This window comes from Falco punctatus (genome assembly GCF_963210335.1).
Source record: "Falco punctatus genome assembly, chromosome: 14".
Taxonomy (NCBI): domain Eukaryota; kingdom Metazoa; phylum Chordata; class Aves; order Falconiformes; family Falconidae; genus Falco; species Falco punctatus.
In genome coordinates, this window is record NC_137594.1 from 10,642,825 (window position 1) to 10,656,439 (window position 13,615).

Sequence of the window (13,615 nt, forward strand, 5' to 3'; positions counted from 1 at the left end):
GGTGCACAGTTAGGAAGGAAGTCTGGCAGCTTATGTATGTCAATATTTTTCTGTAGCTCAAGATCCTTTCAAAAACCTAGGAGATCATCTGATAAAAACATATGCATTAAAAAACATACACTTTACAACTCTCAGCTTGGATACAAAAGTGTTATGTTTATGAATACTGTTACACAATTAAAAAATTTCTTGCACAAAGTGAAAGAAAATAACTTTTAAAAATAATAATGAGCATTGACCTGCTTGCAAACTCATTTTCTTCAGGGCAGCGCTCATAAAATCCTATGATTAACCGCATATCACCCAGACAAAGTTCTTCCAATCTAGTCTTTCAAATTGAACTACTTTGACATTTTTCAGATAAATGCAGTTGTACGTTTTCCTCCCATGTACAACAATCAGCATCTGTCAAGGCTGTCTCAGTAAAGTGAAACAGACCTTTCTGGATCAGTGCTGCTCACTGGCAGAAAGCACAAGAGAGAGAGAGAAAAGAGGCTATAGGGTACCCTCAGCTAACACAGGGTATCTCTGTTTCATTTCAGACCAATTCAGTAGCAGATTGAGGAGAATGCTTCTATTCCTCGAGCTGTCCTAAATAAGAGTAATTCACTTTGTACTGTGTGCGCTCTGTGGACTTTCAACAGTGGAATGCTTCTGATTGCTTTTGCAATGGCTGTGTTCAGTGCATTGCATTTGCAGGATTGAACACTTGATAAACCCTTTAAAAAAGGCCACAGCAGCAGCGTGGCAGAACTGAGTGACAGCTGCAGGAATATGCTGATACATTTTGATTTTATCTTTCACGACCTTGGATGCTTTCCTTTGTATGTTCATCCCCAGTTTTAGAAAAGGCAGTCTTGGCAGTCTATACCTTTTACACTGAATAAGTAAATAAAAATTGAGAAAGAAGACACAGACTATACTATCTTTGAGACAAGGGTGAGGTATTTCTCATGTTACGCCTCCAGATCTGTAAACTGTTCTTCAGCAGCACCACAGCCAGAAGCATGATTAATTATGTGGAATGAGGGAAGAAAATTTTAATGACACATTTCAAAATAGAAAACAGTAAATGACAACTGCAGGATAAATCAAATCCTGAATACCAAACAGTTGCAATTTATGATAACATCAGTAACAAAAGACTAGAAATTCTTGATCAAACCCAGCAATTGTTGACAAATAGCTTGCTGAAATAAGAATGCTGACATAGCGCATGGAAAAATTGTGGTTTAAACCTTCTACAAGTGTCCTTAGATGGGTGAAGGTATAGAAAAGGAAGAATCATTAGATTATCTGCAGATTAAATAATGTGCAAAACCATTCGGGATTGGATTAAATTACATTTTAAAATTGATTGATGTTCTTTCCTTTTACCAACCCTTTTTCATTGCATATAATCTTTAATTGTAAAACCTATGGGGTGGAAATTTAATCTTACTGTCATAGCATTAGCCTAAAGACTGACTGTCAAAAAACTGCATGTGACTCCACACAAGGAAGCTGTCAGCTCTGGCAGGAATTCTGCTAAATGCTAAGCAATAGAGACTGATGTTGAATAACGTCAGTAGCTGTGAACATAGATATGATTCTGTATTTCTGTGAAATCTAAGCAAAATCTCTGCTAAGTTCAGAAGGTTACTCGCCAACAAGAGTAGCTCAAATTGAACGTGGTAGTGTCTGCTATTTCATACATAATGAGGTTAATGATTTGTATGTGTTAACTGCATGAACTAAGTTTATGTCTTTAGGAAATGTGAGATATGATCTAAAAAGAAATTGCTTCTTGATATATAAGCAAGCAAGCTTCAGTCTGGATGCAAGTTTCATCCTTTAACCCTGCACAGCTGTAGCTGCTGTGGTGCTGTTTGCTCAGTAATACTTCAGCTGACATCAAAAGTCTTGGTGGTTATCCTGGTTTCAAACTGAGTCTGAAGAAGTCCTGATTGTGTGTATCTTTCGTGTTGCATCTGGATGCCAAAGCCCACTTTTATCTCTTTGAAATATACTTTCCTTCTAGATCACATCAAGTGTAAGGAACAACAACGCTAAGTATATTATTGAAGGTGAATATGCCAACACTATTTTTAAAGTGGAAGAAACCAGTGGTGATGTATATGCATTTGAGAGGCTAGACAGAGAAAAGAAAGCAGAGTATGAGCTGACAGCTCTCATTATTGACAGAAGAAACAACCAGTCACTGGAACCTCCATCTAAATTCATTATCAAGGTTTATGACATTAATGACAATGCCCCTGTGTTTGTACAAAAAGTATTCAATGGATCTGTCCCAGAAATGTCACCAGTAGGTACGTTATTCCATCACTCATTTCCCTTCATGTCTCTGATTAATAAACAGAATTTCTACTAAATATGGTGTTTGAAAATCTTTTTGTAGGAACCTCAGTCACCAAAGTGACAGCTGTAGATGCTGATGACCCAACAGTTACTGGTCATGCCACAGTTACCTACCAAGTCATTAAAGGAGACGAATACTTCACAGTTGATGACTCTGGTAGGTCAGATACACAAGTGTCCTTACAGTTTGTAGAAAACAGTTTTAAGGGTTTTCATTCTCACAAGAGGGATAATAATTCAAAATATAATTTTAACCATAATTTAGAAAATATTTTTCATTCACACTCACACAATGCCACTGTTCGCCTCTGGAAATGAAGTAATAAACTCGGGGTATCAGGTGCCATGAACTAAATGAGAAGATAAAAGGTCTTTTTTTTTTCCCCACTGATTAAGAGACTGACCAGGAACCAATATAAGTTCGTGTTTTCAGTTTAGCCCAGATACCATTCCTTTGACCAAACATGAAAAGGAAATACATAAATTCTGAAGCAGCATTCAATAATCAGTAACTCAAGCCTTTGCCTTCCTAAACTTTCTTGTTTAAATTTTGCCTACTTTTAAAAAGAATGTCAGTATCTCTTGTAACCTTACTACTCCTCTGGAGCAAAATAGCTCAGATAAAGAGGTGTTCAAACAAACTCTCTAGATGCTGTAATGACTAAGTTTAGGCATTGTTAGACTGCTTCTAAGCAGCAAAGTTCAGTTTAAAGGAAAGTATAGTACAATATCTTCCAAATATTTCATTGTGTAGAAAGACTTGTAACATTTCTAGCCTTAGAAAAATACCGCTGTAAAAATGCTACTTAAAGCTGAATGTGTGGCGTAACACAAAAATTTGCTGTTAAAATTAAGAGATGTTAGACATGCTGCAAAATCTAATAATATTCAACATTATTTTTCAAAGGTGTGATTTCTACAACAAGGGCTGATTTAGACAGAGAGAATCAATCAACATATGAAATTATTGTTAAAGCAAAAGACGCTCCAGGGTCTTCTGGGGATTCAAGCACAGCTACAGTCGTTATCACTTTAACCGACATCAATGACAACTTCCCAGTATTCAAACACCGTAAGTATCACGCAAGCACTGTAGCATTTGGAAACCAAGGGGTGACACAGCTATAATGAATTTATATCAGGGTTCATCACAATTCAAAACTTCTTAGAAATGGACAAAAGAATCTTACATATTCAGAAGGTCTTCTGTATTACAGCCCTAGCTACGCTTCCTGGGTGAGGCACACCTAGAGAAGAAAATAAAAATCAGTATTAATTTCATCACTTTGTACAAGATCTTGACAATTTTGAGAATTACTTATACATTTATAAAAAATACATCAAAGTTCTGTCTGCAGAGACATATAATGCTGAATTCTCATTGAAATATCTTTCTGTATGTCTATACACTAAGAAGAAATTTTAACTAAGTTCTAATTTCTGTGTACTCACACTTCATGTCTTTTTTGTTGTGTTTTTTAACAGCATCGTTTCACTTTAAAGTTCCGGAAAATATTTCAGTCGGAGGAGAAGTTGGCAGAGTCAAAGTAGAAGATATTGATGAACCACAAAATAGAAATACAAAATACAGTTTTGTCAGAGGAGATTACAGGGACACCTTTGAAATTGTAGCAAATCCATTTACAAATGAAGGAATCATTAGGCCAAAGAAGGTACTTCTCCCAGTAACAAAGATGATTATTTTGTTTTTCCATGTGTAACAAGAGTGTTTGATTCAGTTTGGGATTAGCAGCAGGAAAAAAATGGAAATGCGTGGAAGTCAGCATGAAATACATTTATCCTGAAAACCCTGTTCTGTAAGCTCTGTGAGAAGAGCTGGTGATTCACTAGTTCATTTCAACTGCCAGTCCCAGGAAAACATAGAATTACTGCAGAGCACAATGGGGATGTCAGATACTTAGGTTACACACTTCAGGCTCCTCTCAAACTCCAGATATTTGGATGGTTCAAAGTGATTTTAAGAGCTGAACCAACTGACCAAGTCAAAGAATCTTTCCCTTCTACAGCCCATGTGAAACCAAAGTAGAAAATGTGAAGAACTTCACCTGACCATGCTTCTAAAAGTGCTCTTTACAGTTTGGCACTTGCTCCAACCTGAGCCACAGCTCTCTTAATTTCCTCAGGGTGTTTTCAGAGGTTCCCCACTAATTCCTTGTAACTCTGTAAGAGGGCCCAGACTCTCCAAAGCCTTTATTATGGTTTGCTCTTGCTTTTTTAATTCTCAGATCTACGTGATTTGTACCAAGACTCTTCCCTGCATTATGCAGAGCACTGCCAAGCCAAGAGTTCATTGGTTCATTGATTTCATTGACTTACAGTAAAAAAAAAAAAAAAAATAAAAAAAAAGAGGGAGAGCTATAAATCACCTCCTGTAATCCTCAGATTGACAGGAATGTGTTTTTCACTTCCAAATGTCTCTCTAACTGTTAACACTAGAAATGTCATTAAGAAGAGAAAACTTTAAGGGAAAAAAGTACCAAATATTCCAAGACCAGCAGTAAAGTCTTCAGTTGTGGTCACACTAGATGTAAGCAGCTTGCTTTCACCAAATTCAGCCTTTCCTCTGGTCTTTCCAGGACCTGAGGAATCCATTGCTTGCAACTTCTGCCCAGAGGAGAAGCAATAAGAGACTCCACAGATATACGCACTGGTTGATTTGAAATCAGCTCATCTTTTAACATGCAGTGGGCAAAGTTCACCCCACTGTTTGTAACATGCTTTTGGCTATGCACATGTCATGATTTTAAATACACAATCATGTGAGATAAAATTTCAACCGCTAGATAAGCACTATCACTTCCATTTGCAATGTCTATGTCTACTCAAAGAGAAAAACAGAAGTCACCACAATTAATTACTGTGTATTTCACGGTGCTTTTATAATCCCAGGCAATAGTGCAAAGGGACCCAAAATTTGAAATAAGCGATAGCTTGGGCATTTCTTAGTGCTCTGGCTCCTGGCCTTCCTTCCGTTGTGTGACTCCTTTCACAATCTCAGTCAACGGGAAAAACAAGGAAGCGGATGCCAGTTATCATTAAATGTCCCAGCTATCAGTCAGTGCAGCTATGAAGTCTGCCTTCAACAACTTCAGAGCAGAAAGCCTAGCAAAGGAGAATATGGTCCCCAGCCTTTGAGAAAAAGGAGCTAAACAAGTTTTAGTAGCTACAGAATTATAAAAAGAAAATTACTTAAACCAAGAAATACTTGCTGACCCTAGAATACTGGATGGATCTGTTCAAAACCAGTTGTTGTTCAAGTCACTCTATGAAAGAGAAGTTCTGGTTGGAAATGCTTTCCCAAGTTTGCTAAGATGCAATTTGGTAATATTTCCAAACACGAATTAGAGCACAGAGCTTAAATTTGCATAGATAGTTAATGCAAAGTTTACTTGGACATCTCCAAAGCAAGAATATCTGTGTTTGTCTTTTTTTCTAGCCCCTGGACTTCGAAAAAGTAGCAGAATACAGGTTTGACATTGAAGCAACAGATCCCACCGTTGATCTTCGTTATTTCAAATCCGGTGGCTCTAGGAGCATATCAACAGTCACAATTGAAGTCACGGATGTTGATGAGCCTCCTGTCTTCACTAAACTACCATATGAATTCAAAGTAAGGGAAAATGATCCAGAAATAAAAACACTTGGTTCCGTTTGGGCACACGACCCTGACGCAGCTAAACGGAAGATCAGGTAACACGACATCAGCTTTAGTAACTGTTTTAAAGTTGAGAGTTTGTTAACGATTCCAAGAATTTGACAAAGCAATGAGATTTTGGCCCTGATTTTTGGAATGTGCATGCCATAAAAAAAAAAAAAAAAATCCGATTTGATTTTTCCAGCACTGCAGCCATGGACATATATATATGGTAATCAACAAATACGAACGCAAATTACATTTACCCATGTAATTATCACATAACCTTACAATAAAGCATTTGCACATTTACAGCAAAATGCATAATCCTGGGTATCTTCATATGCTTATAATTTATTGTTACATTGTGTTCAAGCATGTGCTTTGAAAAGAACATAGATTCTGAAACAGCAAAAGACAATAATCTGGGAACTTTTCTGATGGATATATTTCGCTCTCACAGCTTGCACAATTTCAGGGAAATATGCTCAGGCCACCTGGTCAAGTTATTAACATAATTTGTCAAGAAATCTCTGACCTTCCACTGCTAAGAACTAAAGTGAAATACAGTATTATCACCCTTGCATTGACATATTCTTTTTAAACAAAAAACAGATTTATTCGACGAAGAGCTAGTCCTAATGGAGACTATATTAGGGTATCTGATACTGGAATTATTCAACTTCCCAAGCCCCTGGACAGAGAATTCAGTTCCTCATACAACATCACTGTAGCAGCTCAGGAAATCCTTGAAGATGGTAAGTGCTATCTACTTCCCTATTTGGAAGAAATCAGTATACAGCTTTACAGCAGGACTAGCTTATCAAAAAGGAAAGCCACAACCTGACAGCCTGTTTCCACTAAGCTATGAATGAAAGGGGTGTTTGCAGGGTTTGCACAATAATCTTCCAAATCAAATGAGTACCTACAAACAGGCCAAATACAGTTTTAAGATTTGGGCCCTGGCTGTTATAAAAATGAATTCAGTTTGTTACAAGGAATAAAAAGAGCGTGAGGAGAGGAAGCAAGCTTGGGAGACAGGAACAAGCCTGTGGTTAGAGCAGAAACATCCCAGCCAACTGCACCCACTCACGCAGGTACAAAATCACGCTCCCACCCCACCGCCCAGGCAGCACGGCCGCACAGGCATCCCCGCACAGCTTCGCTCCGGTTCAGGAAGCAGGGCCGGCCTTTCCAGGAGGGTGAAAGATATTTAATAATATTGACGTGGCCTGTTCTGTGTCTGGTGCCTTAGTGCCAGAGAATGATGCTGGATCTCATAGCCACACAAGGTGATGAATCGGGAAGCCATAAGCAATTGTCATTTTCTTCCTCACAGATCGTTGATGATTTAGCCGCATAGGAGAGGTTTTAGGAAAATATCTGAATCTGTCAAAGGAAACGTTTTAATTAATGATGGAGCTAGAAACTCACCGTATTCATCATGCAGGAGGCACAGAGGTACACACAAACAGTGGAAAGGCAGGACTAGACAGCACTGAGATTCCAGACATCTCAGAGACCTGTACTACTGTTGTCATTGCAGGCCGTCCTTCTGACAGAGAATCACATGCCCAAGTTCACGTAATAGTTACTGATGAAAATGACAATGCTCCAGAACTTGTTTATCCTGAGGAACCCAGAGTGTGTGAAAACGCTGCACCAGGAAAGGTGAGACAGGAGGCAGTTTTTCCCCTTAAATCTGTATTACCTGCTTGCAAGCTCAAGGGAAAGATGTCTTTTAATAGAAGTTAGTCTCAGCTTTCATACCTAAGCACTTAACCATTTCACTGATTTCCACAACACCAGTGGTCAGAAATCTCTCTTCAGGACTTTACACTCTTGGAATATTGAGTTTTATCTGCTTACACACTTGGGCTGCACAGTTCCTTGCCCTCCAGGCTTTTAAATACATACACGCATCAGCAATTGAACTGTGAAATACAGTCAAGCCTTGCAGAGCAAAAATTAGCAATTCAGTTTTATCACACAAATGTTCATGTGATACTGAGAATAAAACCACTTCAAAATACTAAGAGAAAGACTGCTGTATATAACACCACTGCAGTGTTGGATAGCTCTTTGAGGAACCTGTGCTAGTGGAAGGTGTCCCTGCCCATGGCAGGGGGGTTGGAACTAGATGGTCTTTAAGGTCTCTTCCAACCCAACCCATTCCATGACTGCATGACTCATCAGTGTGCAAGTATCTGCATGCACAAATGGTGTGAGACATTTGGCCTCAGACACAAGTATTTAGCCCATACATGTAATGTTTGTTTAATTAAGAGACATTGTCACAGACTGGACTCTGATGGAATCTGTTAGAACACACAAGGTGTTATTTCACCTTTAATTTAATTTTTGTAATACCCTTGGGCCATAATCATACACATTTTTATATTTTATACATCTACCCCACTTGATTTTTTCCAAGACAAGCATGTCCTTCAAGAGTGGCAGTCTCAACAACATTCGATGAATAAGTCATACTTCTAAGTTGAACATTTTAGAAGACAACCATCTTAGGTATTTAAATGAGCCATATGCCTTTGAGGAGAAGACTTTTTTTGTGCTTTAGTTACACAAGATTTCCTCTTTTGTTTCCCACCTGTGAATGAAGGGGCAAGACTGCTCTTTGTGAAGACCTACAAGGAAATTACTTGCCTTGAAAGAACTTGAAGAGGAGCACCACAAGATATCTTTGTCCTGCCCTTTACTGAAGGGTTATACAGGATACACAGCCCAGCTCTAACTTAAATACTGTAAGCTGTTTTATCACTGGAGGCAATGTATGCTGAAAATTATGACCTCTTCCATCTTTGCAGGTCGTCATCAGGATTTCAGCTACTGACAAAGATGAAATATCACCTAGAGGTTTCTTCAAATACTCCCTGGCCACAGAAGATAGCAACTTCTCCTTGATTGAGAACTACGGTACCGTATCCCTGCAATGCATTTTCTCAGTTAGTCTAAGTGAGACACTAGGACACAGGGAAGAAAAGCTGTGGCAATGACCTATGATTGGTCTAGCTGAGCTAAGTAACAATTTATTTTTAAAGGTTTAACTTACTGGGGGGAAAAATGTTGTTTGTTGCCACCCAAGTTTCACTGGGTTTGCTAAGGGCTGTCTCTGTCTGAGGGGAAGATGTACCAACTGACTGATAATCTATAAGGAAAATCTGGTAGAGATTATCACTTAATTAGATGTCATTACTTCTTCCAGATAACACAGCTAATATCACTGTCAAATATGGACAGTTTAATCGTGAACTTGCCAAAATCCACTACCTGCCTGTCATCATCTCAGACAATGGTGATCCTGAGCTCAGCAGCACAAATACACTTGTCATCAGTGTCTGCAAGTGTAATGAAAAAGGCAACTTCACTTTTTGTGAGGAAAGAGCTAAACAAGTTGGAGTTAGTATACAAGCACTGGTGGCAATTTTTATCTGTATCTTCACAATCATTGGTAAGTATTGGACTTCTGTAGTGTTCTCTGACTTAAAATGTGGGGATTTTGTTTTGTTTTTTCTTAACTGAGATCTACAAAAGCTTTGTGGATATAAAATGGTCACGAAAGCAGAAATACTGTAATTATTGGACTCATCTCACTTTTCTTTCTATTTGGCCCGTTAGCATAGTTTCAGCTACAAAGCTGTTCATTCTATTGAAACGGCTGAGACACTGGAAAGGCTAATGCACGTTTGCATAATATACTAGATTTACTGTTACTAGGCTCACATGCAGCTATAAAACAGGAAATTTGTGCTGGAACAACAACAGGATTCCTGTTTCCAAAGGCTGAACTAGTCTAGAAACCCTTTAAACAGTATAATGAATGTATATACATAAATAAATCTGTAACAAATCAGCAGATCAGTACCTATTTGCTGTATTGGGAATCTGTCAGAGAAGGGGCAACATTTTTTCTTGTTTAAGAAGAGGCCTCCTTTGCAGTTACCACGTAACTGGCATTTGACGCCTGGCACTAAAAGATTTACCAGTTCAAGGCAGTAGTTGATTCAATGAACTTGTGACACTACGCATTTGTTGTTGTGATTCCAGCTCAAGAGTCAGTTGTACAATTCCTGTACAGACTGAACTCCTTCGAGAACATAAAAATCCTACAGCTAAACTATTGTTTAATAAATGTTTAAAAAAAAAAATCACTCCAGAAAAAAAAGTCAATTCAGACTGTGTTAAATATCTTAAATGCAATTTGTTTGACTTCCTTACTTCTCTATTTACACACGCTCATCTAAGTTTTCTTTGCAGTGATCACATTGTTAATTCTTCTAAGAAAGAGACACAAGAAGGATTTGAGCGGTCTTGGGAGGAATGTGGCAGAGATTCATGAGCAGCTTGTCACTTATGATGAAGAAGGTGGTGGTGAAATGGATACCACCAGCTATGATGTGTCTGTACTCAACTCCGTCCGCAAGAATGGTATAAAGCCAGAAGCAGTTCCCTCTCCATATGCACAAGTCCAAAAGCCTCCTGGAAATATACCTTCTGCTGCTGGAGAAATGGAAATGATGATTGAAGTTAAGAAGGATGAAGCCGACAATGACAGGGATTTGCTGCCATATGACACACTTCACATTTATGGCTATGAAGGTGCCGAGTCCATTGCAGAATCTCTCAGTTCTTTGGAATCAGGCTCCTCAGACTCAGATATTGATTATGACTTTCTAAATGACTGGGGACCCAGGTTTAAAATGTTAGCCGAGCTGTACGGATCAGAGCCAGATGAAGATTTTGTGTATTAAGTTCAATTTAGCCATGAATTTTCTCCCTCCCCCTACAGACAGACATCAAGAGACTGCCAATGGCCAAAGAAGAACTCGCAGCTCTTCACTCAAGCCATACTAGAATTTCAAACAGACATGAAAAAAAAAAAAAAAACCAAAACCAAACCTGACAGCAGTAGAGTTAAAAACAAACACACAGATCACATATATTGACTTCCCCAGCACTGCTATCCTTGCCAACATTCAGTTCTTTCCCCAAAACTGCTGCTCGAGGACCTGCTTGAGTCTTCTAGGAAACAACTCCTCTCCCTATCCAGATAGACACTTCTCCTTAAAAAGTGGTTTTGTCCCCAGTTTCTCCTTCATTCCTCTCCTCCTGTACTGTTTTCATCAACATGCATTCAAGGTCACCATCCACTGGAATAGAGAGGTGTGGTGGTGGTGGGAAGGAATGTTTTTAATAACCTCCTGCATCTCCAGCCAGCTGGTTTGTCTGGCCCTCTTGTAACATCTTTATTGGTATTCCACTCTTTACACTACTCAGCAGACGAGAGGTGGAACACATGGTCTATCAATTAATATTAGAAATTATTCCATCACTTTCAAAAAGAGACATGATTTATCCTTCTTTCCAATCTATTAATTATTCTTGCTTTATAGTCTTCTACTACATATATGAGTTGCTAAAGATAAAATTAGACAGGATTTTTAGATGCACAATCTGGTTTCATCTGTCATTTTTAACAGCCTGATAATGATTTCAGGCACCTTTCTGGCATGCTAGAATTTGCTCTAGCTAGCAGAAAAAATTGCTTTTTTCTTTCTGTAAATAGGATCTCAGTGTTACTCAATGAAACATATCCTGCAGAGCAGGAAATGTGCAGATCAGGGGAATGTTAAGACTCCAATACTGTAAATCTCTCCAGATGGAAACATAGGTCTCTAGATTTCTAAAGAGGCTGAATAGGGTTTTTATTCAATGTTATTAAAGCAACTGTAATTTTTCAGGGACAAAAAGATGAAGGGCCTCATTACTGTGAAACTGTTTTGACTTTTTCCTAAGCAGGTACTGTAAAACGGGTATTTTCCACCTAGGAAAATATTGTAGACTTCCAAACCAGAATGCTACACACCCACACATTTGTCTGCATAAAAGAACCGCAAATGTAAGTAAGGTTTTGGAGCTGCAACTACTATGTCCCTGGTAAGCGTGTGTTTAGTTTCTCGCCTGATGAAGAGCTACAGAATGAACAGAATGAAACTTCCCATGCAGGAAATTACCCAGCCAAATACATTTTGTAAAAAGTGGGTCTCTTAGGACAATGGCGTGTCTCTGGCTTCTGGCAATGCAGATTCCCATTGCCCTCAAGAGGAACAGAGCCTTACCACACAGATACTCAATTTGCAGAATCTGTGCTGGAGCTGTATGTATTAGTTTAGCTGATCTGATTATTTAAATTTGGTAGCTAACCAAATAACACTAAATCCTTTTTTTTCCTAAACCAGTGTAGTGGAACCTCACAAATTTGCTTTTCACTTATTCATGTCATCTCTAATTTACACTCCTTTCCCCCAAAATGCTTTCTTGGCAGGAAACTACAATGCATTATAATATGGGCTCACATTAGTCCTCAGTACTGTAAAAAGTTGTCTGATACAATACTTAGCTAGACCCTAATGCCTATCATCATCAACAATGCAATCACTCAAAATTTCAAATATGAACTAAAGGAAAACTAAGCAGAATTCTGCCCATCAGTCCAATCAGTTTTGGATCACAGCCTTTATAAAAGACATACCTTTTGGGATGACAGCCTTGGTTTTATTTTTAATGTGTTCATTCTCTTCTGTGTTGCTTAATCCAGTCAATAGTGTATGCTATTGAGGTTCCACATGTTAGTATATTATAAAAAATGCTAACTAATAATACTTACAGTTTAAGGTTTTCATCAGTAACTAAGGTATTGCCTATCAACAGCTAAAGTTAGTTATGAAATTATTTAGTTCAGTAAGTAAAGTACTTTGGTAAGCATCATACAGATAGTATTAACTGTAATTGCTATTTTTAAGCCTGTTTTATAAAGCTGTTTTAAGGAACACTGTATCAATTTCCACTGTATAAAGATGTTTGCACTGGATAGTTTCTTTTTATATTCTTGTACTGTATTTTTTTTTTTACTACATAAAAGCCAATATGTCAAGTTTGGATTTTCTGTGCATTAATGAGCTTCACACAGAAGACAATACCAGGCTTTGTACCACAGTGAACTCAACCATAAAGATACTGGTACCTACACTCTAAACACACTCGGACTAGACATATATTCACCAAAGGACTTTCTGTAAAAGAAGTTTTCTTCCACTCCTTGGAAAACTGTCAGTAAATCTCCTGGGGTAAGAAAAAAAAAAAGCTCTAACAGTGAAGTCTGGTTTCAGCAGCTGGTAAGGTTGAACCCTCTCACTTTGGAGGACTCATGTATGCCAGTGCTACAGGATGCACTCAATTTCCGAGCAGATGTTCGGTATTTTAGCAGCCAGGCATCCAGGAGTGATTTTGAACCACCATGTTTACTGAGATCCTGCCCTTTTTTCCTACTGGAAAGTACTCCTCTTAAATGGTAAAGGACACACTGCAAAACAGAAAGTACTAACACCCCGGGTCAGTACATACACCATTACCACTGTTACCTCAATGAGAAAAAAGGATGACACTCCCAGCACCACCACCCCAGTCCCTGGCCTGCTATCTTCCTCTTCTCTGATCTGCTGCTACAGTCAAATGCAAGCAGGATTACCCTGTAGCATAGAGAAAGTTCCAGCTTTCTCACAGTCCAGGATTTAGATAGGACAT

The 13,615-nt window shown here is 38.5% G+C and overlaps 2 protein-coding genes across 11 annotated transcripts in view; one reads left to right on the forward strand and one right to left on the reverse strand.

Moving 5' to 3' along the window:
- CDH5 (cadherin 5) overlaps nucleotides 1-12,965 on the forward strand; it is a 29,395-nt gene extending 16,430 nt beyond the window's left edge. For all 4 annotated transcript variants that reach the window (XM_080411185.1, XM_080411184.1, XM_080411183.1 and 1 more), the window contains 10 exons: nucleotides 2,021-2,309; nucleotides 2,399-2,515; nucleotides 3,266-3,430; nucleotides 3,844-4,031; nucleotides 5,816-6,069; nucleotides 6,629-6,771; nucleotides 7,560-7,684; nucleotides 8,839-8,947; nucleotides 9,237-9,482; nucleotides 10,289-12,965. In XM_080411185.1, the coding sequence (XP_080267311.1) occupies nucleotides 2,021-2,309; nucleotides 2,399-2,515; nucleotides 3,266-3,430; nucleotides 3,844-4,031; nucleotides 5,816-6,069; nucleotides 6,629-6,771; nucleotides 7,560-7,684; nucleotides 8,839-8,947; nucleotides 9,237-9,482; nucleotides 10,289-10,782 (2,130 nt within the window). In that variant the 3' untranslated portion in view covers nucleotides 10,783-12,965. The remainder of the gene's footprint in view (nucleotides 1-2,020; nucleotides 2,310-2,398; nucleotides 2,516-3,265; nucleotides 3,431-3,843; nucleotides 4,032-5,815; nucleotides 6,070-6,628; nucleotides 6,772-7,559; nucleotides 7,685-8,838; nucleotides 8,948-9,236; nucleotides 9,483-10,288) is intronic.
- The window catches only part of LOC308073241 (uncharacterized protein), a 319,052-nt gene that overhangs the window by 217,398 nt on the left and 88,039 nt on the right, over nucleotides 1-13,615 (reverse strand). For all 7 annotated transcript variants that reach the window (XR_013931949.1, XR_013931950.1, XR_013931951.1 and 4 more), the window contains one exon: nucleotides 3,549-3,605. The gene's annotated coding sequence lies outside the window, so the exon portion shown is untranslated. The remainder of the gene's footprint in view (nucleotides 1-3,548; nucleotides 3,606-13,615) is intronic.